The sequence below is a fragment of the Nannobrachium achirus genome, assembly GCF_963921795.1.
Source record: "Nannobrachium achirus genome assembly, chromosome: 18".
NCBI classification, from domain to species: Eukaryota; Metazoa; Chordata; class Actinopteri; order Myctophiformes; family Myctophidae; genus Nannobrachium; species Nannobrachium achirus.
In genome coordinates, this window is record NC_137825.1 from 53307054 (window position 1) to 53326908 (window position 19855).

The 19855-nt window shown below is 43.4% G+C and overlaps 1 protein-coding gene across 3 annotated transcripts in view; it reads left to right on the plus strand.

Moving 5' to 3' along the window:
* The first annotated feature begins 6532 nt into the window (after positions 1 to 6532).
* Positions 6533 to 19855, plus strand: part of grnb (granulin b) — a 54794-nt gene continuing 41471 nt past the window's right edge. For all 3 annotated transcript variants that reach the window (XM_080748099.1, XM_080748100.1, XM_080748101.1), the window contains exons 1-4: positions 6533 to 6687; positions 11548 to 11630; positions 12762 to 12902; positions 15830 to 15973. In XM_080748099.1, coding sequence (XP_080604225.1) covers positions 11628 to 11630; positions 12762 to 12902; positions 15830 to 15973 — 288 coding nt within the window. In that variant the 5' untranslated portion in view covers positions 6533 to 6687; positions 11548 to 11627. The remainder of the gene's footprint in view (positions 6688 to 11547; positions 11631 to 12761; positions 12903 to 15829; positions 15974 to 19855) is intronic.

Sequence of the window (19855 nt, forward strand, 5' to 3'; positions counted from 1 at the left end):
CAAATTACTGCATTTCCGCCTTCCTACTGTTGTTGAGACCTTTTCCGCTACCGACAGAGGATTTCGTCGTGATGTTCCGTGTGTGTAAATAGACTCCCTGGCATCTAAAAGACCACTTGGTAATAGGAAGCTTGCATGTATTTGAATGTACGAAATAAGCGGAAAGGCACCGAAAGTTCCCACGATTCTCTGGGCCCCCTGAACAGGTGACACCCTAATCCCCCCAATAAGCGTGTATAGGTTCAGCTTGTAGGCGTGGAACCTGGAATTATTTTATACTTTAGCGATTGAAAAATGGCAGATATGCAAGCTCACAGCACGGCACCGAGTGCCACGCTGCCAGCGTGTAGATCTGCTCTTCTTGAAAAGTCGTGAAAATGTGTGCAAATCTTTGAATATATCTTTTTTTTTTTAGTGAACATTTGTAACTCAAATATTTGCTTCTGGGGGAGGTCCCCGATACATAATATTTTGAGACGGCGGCTAAATTAAATTCTAGGGGTTCCTTGACATGAAAGGTTTTGGGTCCCACTGGCGTAGAAACGTGTGTTTTTCAAAAACGCACGTTTTAGTTTTAGAAGACATTCATAGAATCGGGACAAAGATGTTCAAAGACTTGCACGAATGTTCATGTTTTTTTTTCTTTTTTAAATAGCAGATCTACAAGCTCGCAGCGGTTAATGTTACTCACAGTGCTGCCTATTCAGTTATCCAAATATCTACTAAAGCGATATTCCTATAGGCAGCGCCACATCTCCATTCAGAAACATTGCCATTCAGAAGATTGACTTCCATTATTCTAAATGGAGCTGTCACCTAAACCTAACCTAAACCCTAAAGCCCGTATCATAGTCGGGTCCGCGGTGGAAGGCTTTACACCGCGGTGTAGTCTTTTCGAGTCTTTTTGAGTCATGAAACTTCAACGTTACATTACATCATTCCTCACGGTGGAGAGCTTTCCACCGTGAGTCCCAACACATCTCTCTGTTTTTACTATCAGACAGGCAGGCTCTACACCCCGTTCACTGATTGGTCGACCTGAACCGGTCTAGACGGGGTAAAGGACTTCACCGTGGGCCGTGACTATGATGGCCTGCACTTATTTTCTGACTTGAGGTGGAAAAGTTTCCACCTCAAATTTACGGTGGATAGGTCTCCACTGTAGACTCTGATACGGGCTTAACCCTAACCTCAGTGGGGGTATTTCTGAATAGGGATGTTTCTAAGTGGGGGTGTTTCTGAATGGAGGTCTGCCCCCCCCTCTTCCTGTAAGTGCCTTCTTTCACATAGGGTTCGGTGATAGGCATGCAGGTTCTTTGTTTTTTTAAATGCAGTTAGTGACAATGTCAACATAACTAACCTGTCGGATGCACACTAATAAGCACACTGCATTTATGGAATAACACACGTCACTCTGGGGAGCATGCCTGCCAAAATCGATGACAAATTAACTTGTTTTTGCACCTAATATGTCTTGGTATACTCCTCATTTCTTGTACCCTCCCCCCCCCCCCCCCCCCCCACCAAACTTGTAAATGGTATGAACTTGAACTATATGAGATTTTATGTGTATATGTGCATGTAATATGTAGAATAGGGTGTTTTTAAATGAAACTTTTTTGAATCAGTCCAGGACTTTTTTGTTTTGGCACAGAATAATGACGTATCATCAGAGCATTGAATTTATTATGTTGCCAAATTAACTTAGCTAAGTTTCACCTCGATTCACTCCTAACAAAATCCACTTCCGGTCGTGAATGTTTACAACGATAACACACTGACCAACATGCTCCCACTTGTAGCTGTAGCTTCATCACTGCCTATGACGCATAAACGACTGTGAACTGTTCAGCTATATAGCGTCGTTGTCGGGTGAAAACCTTGTATGTCCAAAACCGTTCATTTTGCATTTATCATTCTAACAATGATTCAAACTAGTGAAAACAGCCGATCTACAAGCACACAACGCCTCGCGGTGCGAGGCGTTGCGTGCTTGTAGATCGGTTGTTTTCACTACTTTTGTGCGACAGCCTTGTATGATGGAACGGGGGATTACTTGGTGAAAAAACATACAAATTTGAAACTTGGAGATACAAGGTTTATGCCCGACAGTGACGATATCACATTCATTGATTATTAATAGCTTTCCTATACTAAAACTAAAGAGAACAAAATGTATGTTTTTTTTTTTCAATCGTATAACATTTTTGTTGCGGTAAGTCAAGTTTTGGTAAAGGGAGAGACATGTTGATGTTCAAATGAAAATGATGGAAATCCATAACCACTTTCAACCTTGCATGCCTATTTGGGGCATCATTATACTGTAGGTGAAATTCCAATCATAAAAAAAAGGGCAATCCACAAGTTCACAACGCGTCGCCATCCAATTTTTGCTATTCATCATAATGACAAAGTATATAGGGCTTAAGTGGTTAAAGACTGTGTAGAAGTCATGTTGTCCTTTTCACCATTTTGCTTGCTGTTCTTAAGCCTCATGTGTCAGTAGCCTCCGGTACAAAGCTGAAGGTGTGTCGTAGGTTCCAAGTGTGGAGATCAACCCAGTTCTGAGTGAATTGCTACTGAGTGGTTCTGTCGTTCTGCTGTAAATGTACCTTTTTGGAACGGGTACGACGTTAGCTACTATTAAGTTGTGCAATCGTGGCTTTCCCCTGCTGGTCTTTGTTTATTTAGAGAAAGGTTTTCTTCTCGGATGACATTTTCTTGAATGATGTTTATGAACTCGTGATATATGGACAGTTTTACAACGGGACGGCTCGGCAACGGGTTTACACCAAATGCTGAGTGCTGGGGATCAGGGACGTGCTGGGCCCCTGATTCAGCCCGGGAAAAAAGAGTTGGAGAGGCCCTCATTGCGCGCTATAGAGAGAGATCTCTCTCTATAGCGCTGCTGCTACTAGATTTGCCATTTCAGATCATGACAAGTGACAAGCCAGTGGGCCAATTACATGAATTAGGCCTATATTTCGTCGGGTGGAAACCTTGTATGTCCAAAACAGTTTGTTTTGTATTTATCATTTAAAAAATTATTTAAACTAGTGAAAACAGCCGATCTACAAGCACACAACGCCTCGCGGTGCGAGGCGTTGTGTGCTTGTAGATCTGCTGTTTTCACTACTTTTGTGCAAACAGTTAAATTGTTACTTTTGTGCAAACAGTTGAATTTTTTCATAATGGCCCGGCCTGGACCAGCCCGAGAATGAACCGGCCGTTCGGGAGTTGTCCCGCTTTTCCCAATGGCCAGCACGTCCCTGCTGGGTATATATGACGGTCCTGATGGCATTCTGGAAACATGCTGATTTCTGCTTGGTTCCTGATGTATGGCCTGTTTAATACAACACCTACTTTGTAGGCCGACATATATGCGTTGAAAATCATTTGCTTCATGAATCCTGGTCGGTTGTTTGTAAACTGTACATTGATACTTTCTGTACTTGGAACAAGATAGAAATAAAATGGTTTACACGGTCATTTCACTGTTTTGTGACTTTATTTAATAAGCGCTGTGTTGAAAACAACTCAAACTATGTTTTAGGCTGCAATATATCGCTAAAACCTTTTATGTGTTTACCCGTATTTTCCGGATTATAAGGCGCACCGGACTATAAGGCGCACTGTCAATGAATGGTCTATTTTCTAACTGTTTTCATATATAAGGCGCACCGGACTATAAGGCGCACATAATAGACGCTACCGTCGCGTTATGCATCCAACAGATGGAGCTGTGCTAAAGGGAATGTCAATGTCAATGAATGATCCATATATAAGGCGCACTGGACTATAAGGCGCACTGTAGTTTTTTGAGAAAATGAAAGGCTTTTAAGTGCGCCTTATAGTCCGGAAAATACGATACTTTTTAAAACGCATCGATTGACCGCAACTATTCAACAATGACCCAAATAGACCGTTTGTCAGCCTTCTGATTGGTCCCTGAGACTCCCTGACTGGCCAACCAGAAAAAAACATTCACTTTTTGCTATCGGGGGTGGAGTTTGTGCAGTGGAGATTCTGGAGAATGTTAAATGTGGCTTTCAAAACTGTCCGCAGTGCGCGACACGGCGATCGCCCGGTACGGCCGCGATCTCGGCCGTGATCTCGCTCATCATAATGAATAAGCTTCAACAAACTAGTTCACATGGACCATATCAATGGTCTAAGAGTCACGATTGGGTACATATATTTTAAATGGGCAGAATTATGAAAAGCCAGCCTATTATGTGAGGTTAGGATTATAGTTCTGTCCTCTTCCTACCCAGGATGCAATGCGCGGTCTATTCTCTTTCTGATCCAGAGGATTAAACTAATTAAAACATTTATTTTCGGGGGGAAAACTACTGTTTTGCTATGTAATTACTGTACCTTTGTCTTCCCTTTTTATTAATATCACCTAGATGTTTTTCCTTTGGTACTTTATATAGCTGTAATGAGGCTATGAAGGGGAAAAAAAATCCCATTCACTGCCACTATAAAAACAATCTGCCCAGGGTCAAATGTCCTATCATAGTAACAGGGCAGAATGGGGCGGGATTTGCAAAAGGGCTTATTATGTTCAGAGGTGACCTGGATCCCTGGTTGAGCCTATCAGGCCCAGGAGCCCAAACACCAGGCCAGAACAGACGAATTAATGCAGAACACGTCCCCAGAACCTCTGAATGACGCCATATTGTAGTTTAGACAGAGCCGAACCGAAATTCGGCAATCGGCTCTGAAGTGGAGTAGGCCTATATGCATCGGCCCTAATTCAAGATGGTCAGAATGGGATCTCCATGTATGGGCATAAAAAGGGACAAGGATGGCCATATATGGAGCGTGACATGAGGGGTGACTGACTGACTGGCGGGCGGAGGTTGAATAATAAAGATGTTGCACATCAAACAATAATAGAAAAATGGTTCTGGGTATTTTTAAAATACTGATGACAGCACTTGATTAGGTGGTATTGGTGTAGTTGTTGCTGAGACTCTACTACTAAATTACTGATTGATCCAATTCTATGCATTTCAAGAAGAAACGCCTGGGTCAGCCCCCTTGTAACTGTGGTTCACCACATTTTAATTGTAATTCTGCGCATATAAAATATATCTAGCCGCTCAGATATCTTATTTAGGCCTATGATACACTGCCTATGATGTAATATCACAGCCATTCTAGGATAACAGTCAGTGTAGGCCTACATGTTAAAATCTCAGTTCTTGATTCGTGTGGTTCATGTGGTCTCCCTTTAAAAACCCAGATCCCATCGCCCGGAGGGTCGCTCTGTGATTGGCCACAATGGCCAGTGGGCTGTCACGGGAACTGCATACTGGAGCCGACATTGTCCTACCAACTAGCCAATCACAGTGCTGGTGTCCTTCCAGGCTATGAGAAACTAGATCAGTGGTTCCCAAATGTTTTAGCCTGGTGTCGGTAGTTGTTAAAGTGATCCCTGACTAAAACAACAAATATGCCTTTTAATACATTATAATTGTCCTCTATAACTACAATGTAAAATTAAAAACACCTTCAATATTTTATTTCTTCAAGAAATAGCTAATCTTTCACTCAACAGGAGAAATGCCTGTCGCAAGTTGATGATGTCATAAATGTCATGTGTGATCTAACACTATGGAATTTATGGAATGCATGTGCAAAAAACACATTTGAAATATTGAGTTGATGCTCATATTAACCATATGAAGTATTAAGTTTGTTTTTATTTGCACATGCATGCCATAAATTCCATAGGGATAGATCACACATGACATTTATGACATCATCAACTTGCGACAGGCATTTCCCCTGTTGAGTGAAAGATTAGCTATTTCTAGAAGAAATAAAATAATTAAGGTGTTTTTAATTTTACATTGTAGTTATAGAGGACAATTATAATGTATTAAGGCATATTTGTCGTATTAGTCAGGGATCACTTTAAACATTTGTTTTATTTTTTATGAAATTTCTTAGATTTTTCTTTGATTTCTTTATGAAATCATGATTTATTTATTTTTTTTATGTTCTGAAATAATAATAATAATTCAAAACAAAATGTAGTTTCAAGTGTTTTTTATTTGAACAAATGTCATTATTGAAGGAGTAACTCACCCTGGATGGGGACCCAAATGCATTTGGGTCCCCATTCAGAACCAATGGGGGTAAATTTACTATAATACATTTTTTGTCTTAGGAATGCGACAAATACCAAAAATATTATTGAACTCAAGTCTCCATAGTGTGAAAAAAGTCATTTTGTGGGTGAACAACTACTTTAAGACACAAACAAAATTATATAGATGTATGCAACAATACATGCTCTTTTTCTCACAAAATCAAAACAAATGAAATGAAAAATACACAAATTAAACAATGAACACAAATAAAAATATATATAATAAAAGGAAACACAAAATTAAGCGACCCATGAAAATGTGTCTGTGACCCACAAATGGGCCCCGACCCAGAGTTTGGGAACCAGTGATCCACATGGGTCACATGATGCAGCGTGTCATGTGATTGTTCAATTGTGTTGTGGAGAAACTGCCAGTCAGACTCTGTTGTGGGAAGGATAAGGATAATAGATACATCTTTTACTGCTGGATCGACAGGTTATATATACATTTGAAGCAAGGAAACGGCTGACACAACACAACATGTGCCATTTGGAGCTGATGTGCTGATTACTGAACACACGAGGTAAGAAGTAAGGCTGCTCTTGTTGTTTTGCAACACGATGCTGCTGACGATGTGTCACTCAAGCCCCCGGCACGGCACGGCAGGTTAGTTAGTTAGCATTATTATTAGCCGCCTAGCCTAGCCTATACATCTTTTTGCCTTTACAGTGTATATCAGAGGTCTTCAACAGGGGGTCCGGGACCCCTTGGGGGTCCTCAGAGTTACTACAGGGGGTCCATATTCTGAGAACTTTAGCCAAAAATAGCAGATCTTTGGTGTAGAGGCGAAAAAGAGCAGACTAAGTACAGAGTGAAAGGTCAAGTTTATTAAGTATTGACGGTTCAAGTGGTTAGATATCTGAAAACACAAATTGACATGAATCCAAAATACACTGATGATTGTGTTGTAAAACAATGAAACTACGGTATATGGAATCTATGAACAGGTTGTGGGGGTCCCTGCTTCATCTCTCTCTCAACTAAGGGGTCCTTGGCCTGAAAACGTTGAAGACCCCTGGTGTATATGAATGAATGTTTAAAAGTGTAGTAAAAATACATCCAGTTAGAGTGTCTTCTAATTTGATTATAGTCAAATTACAGCCTGCACTGAAAATCAATGTCAGATATAGGGTCTCTCTTGATGACTTGATCGCACTTGTGATCTTGTGATCAGTGGTGGAACTTATTAATTAATTATATTGATTCAGCAATATAGAAATTGTTACAAAGGGTAGGATCTTTCCAGGTTTTGAGTCTGGTTTCAACACTGCCTTGGCTGCACCGGTCAGAGTGCGAAGAAGAAGAGTTCCAGATGGTTGTGATTTATAAAGTTAATGGTTTTATTCTATAAAATAGATAAAAAGAACATACAGTAAATGAAGAGAACATAGTTACAGTAAATACATATAAATAGCAACACAAGGTCAATACTCTATAAGGCATAAGGACTACACATAAATACAATTACAACTCAAGGTGAAACCATAAGCCAAGGCTCGACATTCAGGTAAACCTTTCAAGTCATATAGGCATTAGGCAAACAGTACAAGTCATATAGGAAAACATTGAACTCACTTCATTGACCATAAACAAGGGCAAGGCTCTTCCAGGACAGGGCTCTCCATGAGTGTTGTTGCTGCTGCCAAAGAGAAACTGAGTGACTGAGCATTGGGGCAGTATATATAGTCACCAGGTAACTGATTTGGGCTGAGTGGGTGCAGGTGTGGTGAATCAGTGCAGGTGAGAGAATGGGTGGAGCCAAGTCAGTGATGTGCCAGGGGGAGGGGGAGTGTTGGTGACCAATATGAAACTTTTGTACAGCCGCCCCAAATACGACAGTATTTACAAATCTAAAAAGGTCATATTGGTGATGAGTGGTGTCGCAGCCCCATGAGCACGGATTGGGGCTGGGGGGGCTCAGGTGGTGGTGGACGAGGGGGCCCAGGTGCTGGGGGAGGCTGCGGAGGCCTGGCTGCAGGAGGGGGAGGAGACTGAGGAGGCCTTACAGCAGGAGAAGGAGTAGGAGACTAGAAGGGTGCCGGACTGCAGGAGGCGGAGACTAGGAGGGAGCCGGGCTGCAGGAGGCGGAGACTAGGAGGGTGCCGGGCTGCAGGAGGCGGAGACTAGGAGGGTGCCGGGCTGCAGGAGGCGGAGACTAGGAGGGTGCCGGACTGCAGGAGGCGGAGACTAGGAGGGTGCCGGACTGCAGGAGGCGGAGACTAGGAGGGAGCCGGGCTGCAGGAGGCGGAGACTAGGAGGGAGCCGGGCTGCAGGAGGCGGAGACTAGGAGGGTGCCGGGCTGCAGGAGGCGGAGACTAGGAGGGTGCCGGGCTGCAGGAGGCGGAGACTAGAAGGGTGCCGGGCTGCAGGAGGCGGAGACTAGAAGGGTGCCGGGCTGCAGGAGGCGGAGACTAGGAGGGTGCCGGGCTGCAGGAGGCGGAGACTAGAAGGGTGCCGGGCTGCAGGAGGCGGAGACTAGAAGGGTGCCGGGCTGCAGGAGGCGGAGACTAGGAGGGTGCCGGGCTGCAGGAGGCGGAGACTAGGAGGGTGCCGGGCTGCAGGAGGCAGAGACTAGAAGGGTGCCGGGCTGCAGGAGGCAGAGACTAGGAGGGTGCCGGGCTGCAGGAGGCGGAGACTAGAAGGGTGCCGGGCTGCAGGAGGCGGAGACTAGAAGGGTGCCGGGCTGCAGGAGGCGGAGACTAGGAGGGTGCCGGGCTGCAGGAGGCGGAGACTAGGAGGGAGCCGGGCTGCAGGAGGCGGAGACTAGGAGGGTGCCGGGCTGCAGGAGGCGGAGACTAGGAGGGTGCCGGGCTGCAGGAGGCGGAGACTAGGAGGGAGCCAGGCTGCAGGAGGCGGAGACTAGGAGGGTGCCGGGCTGCAGGAGGCGGAGACTAGAAGGGTGCCGGGCTGCAGGAGGCGGAGACTAGGAGGGTGCCAGGCTGCAGGAGGCGGAGACTAGGAGGGTGCCGGGCTGCAGGAGGCGGAGACAACGAAGGAAGCCCGGGCTCCGGAGGAGGCGGCGCCCTGGAGGAGAAGTAGTGGTAGACATCATGGGCTCCTCTCCAGCCATGCAATGTTGACATTCTCGGCGTCGAAGGACCATGTTACAAAGGGTAGGATCTTTCCAGGTTTTGAGTCTGGTTTCAACACTGCCTTGGCTGCACCGGTCAGAGTGCGAAGAAGAAGAGTTCCAGATGGTTGTGATTTATAAAGTTAATGGTTTTATTCTATAAAATAGATAAAAAGAACATACAGTAAATGAAGAGAACATAGTTACAGTAAATACATATAAATAGCAACACAAGGTCAATACTCTATAAGGCATAAGGACTACACATAAATACAATTACAACTCAAGGTGAAACCATAAGCCAAGGCTCGACATTCAGGTAAACCTTTCAAGTCATATAGGCATTAGGCAAACCGTACAAGTCATATAGGAAAACATTGAACTCACTTCATTGACCATAAACAAGGGCAAGGCTCTTCCAGGACAGGGCTCTCCATGAGTGTTGTTGCTGCTGCCAAAGAGAAACTGAGTGACTGAGCATTGGGGCAGTATATATAGTCACCAGGTAACTGATTTGGGCTGAGTGGGTGCAGGTGTGGTGAATCAGTGCAGGTGAGAGAATGGGTGGAGCCAAGTCAGTGATGTGCCAGGGGGAGGGGGAGTGTTGGTGACCAATATGAAACTTTTGTACAGAAATTCTCTGTAAAAGTCTGGAATTCTAAAAATGAACTGGAGTAAAAAGTATGGAAGTGTCGGCATCAAAATGTAGGCTACTTTAAAGCTAAAGCACCAAAAGTAAAAGTACAAAATGTTTGAACATAGCAGATCTACAAGCTCAGATCGTCTATTTTCAAATAGCCGAGGTATAAAATAGGCCTAGATAGGTTAATGTATGTTTTATACATTTATAAGTTATATCTACAGTGTAACTATAGTAGGCTAACTAAAGTTTTCAACAAAATGTAGTGGAGAGTAAAAGTACACCGCACTTAAAGTTGTACTATGTAACTTTTTTTATAAAACAAATCTTAAAATTCTCCTAACTATTAAATCACAAAAGTTTTAGAAGATCCGCGCCGTGAATTTCAGCCTGTAAAGCCTTCTCTGTATGTAAGCTGAGATCCTTGCCGTGGACCGGATCTCGCGCCAAAATTGCGTCATCACACTACCGGCCAATCACAGCGAGGGTTATACAACTGCCGGCCAATCACAGCGCATCTTGAAGTGGGGTCGCTATGGCAGCCATATTTGTTGTCGCCCGTTTGTACCATCCCTTCTCTAGGTAATTTCGCCTACCAGGCAGGGTGAAGGAGTCCGTATCTCTGGAATTACTGAACGCACAGGAACAAGGGACCCCTTAAAAGATAGATCTCAGCGAGGTGGAGGCAGACGCGGGGGTCTGAAGGTACGAAAAACGTCCGAAAGACGCGGACGCGACCGCGGTTTGCTATAGGGCTAATGACCACTAGTTGGGCATCTTACACAGTATGGCTTTAAATACGTACATCTAGTTACTTTACGCCACACTGCTTGTGATAGAGCATCGCAGTGAGGTGTCGGAAGTAAACGTCCCATTCATTTTCACCATAGGGTTTTTCATTATCAGCCACAAAGTCGTAGCAATTCAATGTACAATTACCACTAGGCTGGTGGTTGTAAAATGGTTCCTGTAGAACCCCCGAGTATGTATGCAATCACTCTAGTTTTAGTAAAAAACACGTTTTAATCAAGATCGCTCGGAGAAGAACTGCATTACCCATACTGCTAAAAATGTACATCCGGTGAAATCGACGTCTGTGATTGGTCTAGCTTCTTCTTCTTTCATGTATCTTGCGGTTACCGCGGAAGTAGTTTACTACCCCCTGTCTTCCCGGCGGATTATTGCACTTCAGCAGAAATCTGTGAGCGAGTGTCTTTCTTTTACAAATATGATGCACTATGTTAAAGATAACGATAAGAGCGTCCACAGAGATGAAAATCACTACATGTCAGGCCATATGCTGGCCTGGATAACTAAACTGAGCGTGATTTAAGGGATATATTTCAGGAAACAAGTGTCATTAGCAATGCATTCTGGGAGTGTAGTTTTCCGCAATTTTTAAAATAATGATGTACACAGTCTTGTACCCTGTCCTTTTTTCAGCTTTTGAATTAATCGTTAAAAAGAATATTGTCATGATTCCTCACCTGCCGAGGTGGCTTGTCCGAGGCTTAAAAACGTTTAAATAAATACTTTATGAAATGTCTATGGAAGAAATGAATGAAGAAAACGCTTCCGACCCCAGAGGGAAGTCAAGACGGGGTGGGGCTTCAACTGCGATGCTCTATAGAAGTTATCAAGTTGTTTTCTTGTGCCCTGTTCATTCTTCACAGGGAGCATGCTTTGCAGCTGAGTGTGTAGGTGAATAACAGCTGAATTCCATTTCCCTGTCTCCGCCTGCACACCTCTCACAATGGTAAGAAAAACACTTGCGCTGTATGTGGGTCACACAGCCTTAACCCATTCAGAACGGGTACACATTATTGTGTATCATTATTATGCTTTAACTATTGAAAAATAACATATATATTTGGAGTCAATATGAAGTCAAATCACATTGTGCCCTTTTGTTTTTTAGTTTTGTTTAACTGCTAGATACACAGCAGAGGAACTAAGGGTGTGATAGAACATAACCGGCCGCTCCCAGAAGCAAAGATTTTGAGTTATGAATGTTCACTTTAAAATGTCAAATTATATACAGTATATTCAAAGATTTTTTTTTTTTTTTTTAATAGCAGATCTACAAGCTCATAGCACGTCAATCTGTCCCGCGCTATGAGCTTGTATATCTGCTATTTTTGAATAGCCAAGGTATAAAAGATAATGGTTAAGATAACTCATCTACAAATTAACCCCATGCATTGTTAGGCAAAGGTATGTATTTGAGACATTGTCAATGTCTCAAATACATACCTTTTTATATCAATGATTGATATAAAAATGTCCAAGGCTATAGTGCTATGCATAGATAAAAGGGGACATGAACCTCATAGTAAAAGCTTTAGTAAAACATTTCTTTATTGTGGTAAATACTGTGTATGCTAGGGGACCTGGTGGCCAAATACTCCAGAAACCACAAAAATGGGTAGAAAATAAGATATGGTACATTTTATTTTCCATACGTCACATATATAGGCCTGTCACACTATTACATCATTGTCCACTCGCAATTATTTGACATAGTCCCAGTTATTTTTTCATAATCGTTTCCATGTTGAAAGATGTTCACATATTTTCATTTTAATTCATTAATGTTCTATTTAAAAGTATAACATTGTCAAAGATGTCAGTAATCTCTTTGTGTATTTAGGTTACGTGTCATATCTGCCATGTGCAACTTCAAAGCCTACAAGCCAAACAGAAAATGTAATTGTCAACGACAAAAACACAATTAAATCGTTAATCGCAATTACATTTGAATGACAATTAATCGTCATCGTAAAATGTGATGATCGTGACAGCCCTAGCCACATACTGTAGTCTCCTCTTACCACAAAACCACTGTATGTTGGCTACGAGTCGCTAGTGATGTTTGTTGCCTCACCAGACCCTGAGGGTGGGACTCCTGTGCCTGGCTGTGGTGGGCCTGTGCACAGCTCTGATCTGTCCTGATGGTGGCATGTGTGAGGACGGGAGCACCTGCTGCCAAACCCCTGACGGAGGATACGGATGCTGTCCCCTACCAAATGTGAGTCTTTCCCAGAACATCCAATGATGAAGGGGGAAAAAGGTACAAGTATTCATTGGAATGTGTGACTCAGGATGGGGACTGTCCCATAGGTCGAACTCCCGTTTGGTCGAACACCGTCGTCAGGTTAGCTACTCACCAGCGTCGTCAGGTTAGCTACACACCAGCGTCGTCAGGTTAGCTACTCACCAGCGTCGGCAGTTTAGCTACTCACCAGCGTCGGCAGGTTAGCTACTCACCAGTGTCGGGAGGTTAGCTACTCACCAGCGTCGACAGGTTAGCTACTCACCAGCGTCGGCAGGTTAGCTACTCACCAGCGTCGGCAGGTTAGCTACTCACCAGCGTCGTCAGTTTAGCTACTCACCAGCGTCGACAGGTTAGCTACTCACCAGCGTCGACAGGTTAGCTACTCACCAGCGTCGGCAGGTTAGCTACTCACCAGCGTCGGCAGGTTAGCTACTCACCAGCGTCGTCAGTTTAGCTACTCACCAGCGTCGGCAGGTTAGCTACTCACCAGCGTCGGCAGTTTAGCTACTCACCAGCGTCGGCAGGTTAGCTACTCACCAGCGTCGGCAGTTTAGCTACTCACCAGCGTCGGCAGGTTAGCTACTCACCAGCGTCGGCAGGTTAGCTACTCACAAGCGTCGGCAGGTTAGCTACTCACCAGCGTCGGCAGGTTAGCTACTCACCAGCGTCGGCAGGTTAGCTACTCACCAGCGTCGGCAGGTTAGCTACTCACCAGCGTCGGCAGGTTAGCTACTCACCAGCGTCGGCAGGTTAGCTACTCACCAGCGTCGGCAGGTTAGCTACTCACCAGCGTCGGCAGGTTAGCTACTCACCAGCGTCGGCAGTTTTGCTACTCACCAGCGTCGGCAGGTTAGCTACTCACCAGCGTCGGCAGGTTAGCTACTCACCAGCGTCGGCAGGTTAGCTACTCACCAGCGTCAGCAGGTTAGCTACTCACCAGCGTCAGCAGGTTAGCTACTCACCAGCGTCGGCAGGTTAGCTACTCACCAGTGTCGGCAGGTTAGCTACTCACCAGCGTCGGCAGGTTTAGCTACTCGCCAGCGTCGGCAGGTTAGCTACTCACCAGTGTCAGCAGGTTAGCTACTCGCCAGCGTCGGCAGGTTAGCTACTCACCAGCGTCACGGTTACTGAGGTTAGGGTTAGGGTTAGGTTTAGGCATAGTTTTACTGAGGTTAGGGTTAAGGTTAGGTTTTGGTGGTCGGACCAAAGGGTGTTCGGGTTAGGGTTAGGGTTCGGGTTCGGGTTCTCTAATCAGGCTTTTGTGAACACCCTGGACAGATTTTCATTTGCTTCAGGCCCTCCCCATCCCTTCCCCGTACACACCCATGGTAACTTCAAACTCCATTGTAACCATGATAGAGTCATTGAAAACTTTGAGTTAGTATTTGGCTATTGAGATTGATACTTGTTGTTAATACTGCATTGTATTAATATACCAGTTGCCCCATGGGCTCAATAAAGGTCTATCGAAGAAAAGAGCTAATGATAATAATCCTAACATACAATTCTCAGTTTAGGCATTTAGCAGATGCTTTTATCCTGATGAAGTATGAACCCTAGTCATATACAACAGGGCGCAAAGTTCGCAAACAAAGAAAACAGTTTGCTAAGCTAAACATCAATCCTAGCATCTGTCTAGACCATATGCTATCTAAATAACACGCACGCACGCATACACACACGCACACACACACACACACACACACACACACACACACACACACACACACACACACACACACACACACACACACACACACACACACACACACACACATACACACACACACACACACACACACACACACACACACACACACACCCCTATCTGAATTACTGTGCACATATGTTATCAGTAGGTTATCTCAAGACCGTTGTCAACACAACTGTCTGTCTCAGTTTGCAATACAAGCAAAGCCACTCACTCTGAGTCAGGTTATTGCCGGGCTGTTTCCTGTTTTGTAACGTTCTCTTTCAATGTTGTCATGTTGGTCTTCCAGTAGTAGAATGGTGTATTCATTTTGTTCTCGGTATGCCAGGATGCCATCTGCCATATGTTGCAGCCAAATTGTGGACTGTAATATTTTCTGTGACATCAGATTGTAACATTACGTGGTATTTTAATACCAGCAAGACGCCTAAGGGCGACAACCGAGGTCGCACAGGACGTTATTCATCGTGTTTGGTTGTTTAAGTTGGACAAAATGTGGCCAAAATATTTAGAATATAATATATGAGGTCCCGACCCTCAGGTTGAGAACCACTGTCATAGTTAACCCATTTAGGCCTGAACACATTATGACGCAATATTTTATGCTTTAAATATAAAAAAATAGCAGATATACAAGCTCACAGCGCGGCACCGAGTGCCGCGCTGCAAGCTTGTAGATCTGCTATTTTTGAAAAATCGTGAAAATAAGAATTTTGACCCGATTCTATAAGTGTCTTTTGAATCCATCTAAGATTTTTGGAAAAAAAAACTATGTTTCTATGTCAGCAATCTGGCTAGCCATCGTCAAAGAAAAGGTCCTTTTCACTTAACTGGAGCTCAGTTAGTTTGTTCTTGAGAGACTACGATGTCAGTGGTGCTCAAACCTTTTCATGTGAAGGACCCCCAAAATGATATGTATTTGGCCACGGACCCCCATTTCAAAATATCTAGTTCCAGGGACCACCCAGAAGCAAAATTTGAGTTACAAACGTTCGCTTTGAAAATACATATATTCAAAGATTTGCACACATTTTCACGACCTTTTTCAAAAATAGCAGATCTACAAGCCGCGCTGTGAGCTTGTATATCTGCTATTTTTCACTGGTTAAAGCATTCAATAATTCTAGGCCTAAATGGGTTGCAATAATATGCAATATTGTGTACTTGTGTCCAATGCCGCCATCTGCAGGCCGAGTGTTGCTCGGACCACCTCCACTGCTGCTATGAGGGGACAGAGTGTGATCTGGTCCACTCCAAGTGTGTCAACAAGACGGTCTCCCTGCCCTGGCTGAGCAGACGGCCTGCCCAGCAGCCCATAATGCGGCCACTGCAGGTACTTCCAGACCAGTTCACCTACAGAACTAGTTTTTTTTTTTTTTTTTTACTTCAGACTGATACACATTCCCTTTTCACCTGACTAATCCTATGCTTTAGCTATTGAAAAATAGCAGATCAAATCTTTGAATACACATATTCTTCAAAGCAAACTTTTGTAACTCGAATCTCTGCTTCTGGGGATTCCTTGGAACAACATATTTCTTTTGGGGGGGTGGGGGAGGGGGGGGGGGGGGGTCCGCGGCCAAATGCATGTCATTTTGGAGGTCCTTGACATGAAATTGAGAACCACTGATTTAGAAGAAGGATTTTGAAGACTTAGTTTTTTTTTGTTTTGTTTTTTTGATTTAAAAAGAAAAAGAAAAAAAGACACAGCACATACAGACACATTTACAGACATATAGCTCAGATTTCCAATCCTTTTTCTTTCTTCTTTTATTTTTTATTTTTATAGATTTAACATTTTTGTACAGAGTTGTGAGAACACTCCATCACATACAAAGACACACAAACACCTCATCAAAACAATCAATTGTCCACAGTGATACCTAAGAGCACCAGACAGATCACACATGCCGCTGATAACGAATACATTTCATAACTCTTTGAGTTTTAGTCCCAACAAATGTAGTGGTTTCTCCCAGATTCTAGAGAACAGCTGTGTTTTCTCATTAAAGGAGTCATTCAGACCAAAACACATATAGGGTTAAATCTGCCTTTTATCCTACCCCTTCATACCTGCTTTAGTCGATTGTTTTTCATAGCTGGTTGGTCTCAGGATGTTGTGTAAACACAATCCAATTAAAAACTACTAACTATGAAGCTAAAGAAATAACCGCACTAGCCTAAGGACAATCCACTGTGTTAGTTATGAGAGAGCCCTCGAAATCTAGCAACAGGGGCAGCCGAAATCTAGCAAAAGGGGCAGCTATGAAAAAATCGACTAAAGCAGGTATGAAGGGGTACGATAAAAGGCAGATTTAACCCTGTATGTGTTTTGGTCTGAATGACTCCTTTAACAATTTTGCTGCCATTTTAAACATAGCTGTAGTAAGCAGCGGCCAAATTGTCCTTACCTTTTAACGTGGGCACGCGCACGCACCGTGCACAATCTGTGCGCGACTCATCTAGTAGACGTGTAGACTCGGTGACAGCTTTCGAATAAAAAAAAACCCCATTGAAATAGACATATCCGTTGCCACGCTGTATCCCAGAATCAGCGAAAATCAGCGGTAATACTTTTAATCCTTTCATAATGATTAAAGCTAATTAAATTTACGGGGTCGACGGGCATGGCACCGCGGTGCAGCGGGAAATCTCCGGTTTCGAAGGGGATCGCAGAGTATGAGTTAATACGGTATCTCAATTTCTCTAGAATGGCTGCTTCACATATTTAGAGATTTCCATACATGAATAGACGGGGATTCATCTCCGACCCACTTTGTCATAATTGTTTTCCTGGCTAACATTAAAAGATATATAACTATATATTTGTGCATCTTCACAGAATCTGGGATATATTCCTAATAGGCAAACAAGGGGATTTCTTTGCTTATTACTCTCCAGAACGTCTGAATATGTGTGCACTCCCGTAGACAATGGAATCTAGTTCCAGCTGTTACTTTGCATTTAGGACAGTTTGGGGAGACGCCTGCTGTATATTTACTGTACGTACTGTATATGGGGATATGTACACATTTATGTAGGATATTATATTGCATCTCCCTGTATCTATTGCATATAGAAATTCTGGAGGGTAAAAGCAAGATTCTTTCCCATGTTTTATTATCTATTGTTACATTGAGCGTTGAGCTCCAGGTCGTTCTCAAGTGGCAAAGCCTATTCTGATTCAGTTCTTGTACCTCCGAGTAGAATTTTCCACACACATTTTTCAAAAATAGCTCGCAGCGCTCAGAGCGCTGTACTCGGCGCCACGCTGTGAGCTTGTATACAGTATCTGTGAGCTTTGCAATGCACAACTCTGTGAGCTGTGTAATGAGCTTGTATATCTGCTATTTTTTAACAGTTAAAGCATAAAATAATGGTAAAAGTAATAATGCGTAATGCGTTCCAGGTTTTAATGGGCTAGGGATTTATCACACTCAGTTTGACCTTTTCGCCAAAGTAAATGATAATTGAGGTTTTGGCAGCAAGCCGTTTGGTTCTCGCATCAAACCATCAACCTTGTACGCCAATAGCGTTATGTAGAGTTAATACGCCCCGATGCTTTCATCACCTGCATGTGCCTGGCAAATCATGGGCATTTGTTTTACGTTTGGCTGCCATTAGCTGCTTCTGTGCCCTTTTTCCCTCCGAGCATGGCAATCTTTGGAAATTCGATCAGCCTTCGGGCCCTCCACTAATGCTGACAAAAGTTCAGAAATAATGTTTCGCATAGGGACTTCCCGTCTGAAACCACAGTCTCATTTTACAGGTGCACTCAGCTAGATGAAAAGATAAGCCAAAATGCAACGAATGGCGTATGCACGACACAGTCATACAGGAAACGGCAGCACAAGAGATGTTTTTCAATAGAAGCTGTTGCTGTTGTCGAGGGGCAAACAACCCGCGCCTTCAGAGTGTTGAAAGTTTAGAATAATTATTAATGCTTTTGGACATTTCAGAAATACTGTGGCAGGACTCGAGGGCTGTCCATACTGTCTCCGACCACCAAAGTTTTCGTCGGAAAGTTCTGACGCTCCGACGCGCAGCTATCCGAACACTAATTCCGGGTAGCGCTTTTCAGAAAATGCGAGTGACATCATTTTGTAGTTGAACCTAGGGCTGTCACGATGATGACATTTTACATGACGATTAATTGTCACTCATATAATTGCGATTAACGATTTAATTGTGTTTTTGTCGTTGACAATTATATTTCTGTTTGGCTTTTAGGCTTTGAAGTTGCACATGGCAGATATGACACATAACCTAAATATACAAAGAAATTAAATTTTATACTTAAAAAAGAACATTGATAGTGGAAATAGCCGATCTCCAAGCTCACAACACGTCACGATGCAACGCGTTGTGAGCTTATTAGACGATTAGACGATTATGTAACAATTGTGACAGCCCTAAACCGGACCTTTCCGACGAAGAGTCCGGTGGGTCGGAGACGGTTTGGACAGCCCTTCAGAAAATAAACATTCACTATTTATTACAAGCTTGCAGAAACTTTCTCTCCGACAGAAATATAATGTCAAATCAGTTGTCATGAGCTATAGAGAAAAAGAAAAACAGCACGGTTTAATTGAGGCTTTATTCTTCCATTTACACCCTAATAGAGGAGGTTTTTCGGCACTAAATACTGTTGTCATTCAGTCATATTCAAGTCGGTAACCGCTAGTCCGCTGCACGTGTGCTCCTGTCATTGGTATGCATGGCTCAATGGCTCATGGTGGTTGTTGTACACCTCGCCAAGTCTTACCGTTATCTGGTGTAAAAAGTGGCTGCTATTTAACCCATTAAATAGCAGGAATTAACCCATTAACCTAGAATTATTTGATACTTTAGCTATTGAAAAATAGCAGATCCACACGCTTGTCGATCTGCTATTTTAGAAAAATCATGGAAATCTGTGCAAATCTTTGAATATATCTTTTTAAGTTTAAACATTTGTAACTCAAATATTTGCTTTTTTGGGGGGGGGTGGGGGTCCCTGGAAGGTCCGCACCCAAATACATGTAATTTTGGGGGTCCTTGACATGAAAAAGTTTGAGAACCTCTGACTTTTGAAGACATTTATAGAAATGGGTCAAAACTATTCGAAGACTCGCACAAATTTTCATGTTTTTTTTTTTAGGAATTATTTTTAGCTATTGAAAAATAGCAGATATACAAGCTCACAGCGCGGCACCGAGTGCCGCGCTGCGAGCTT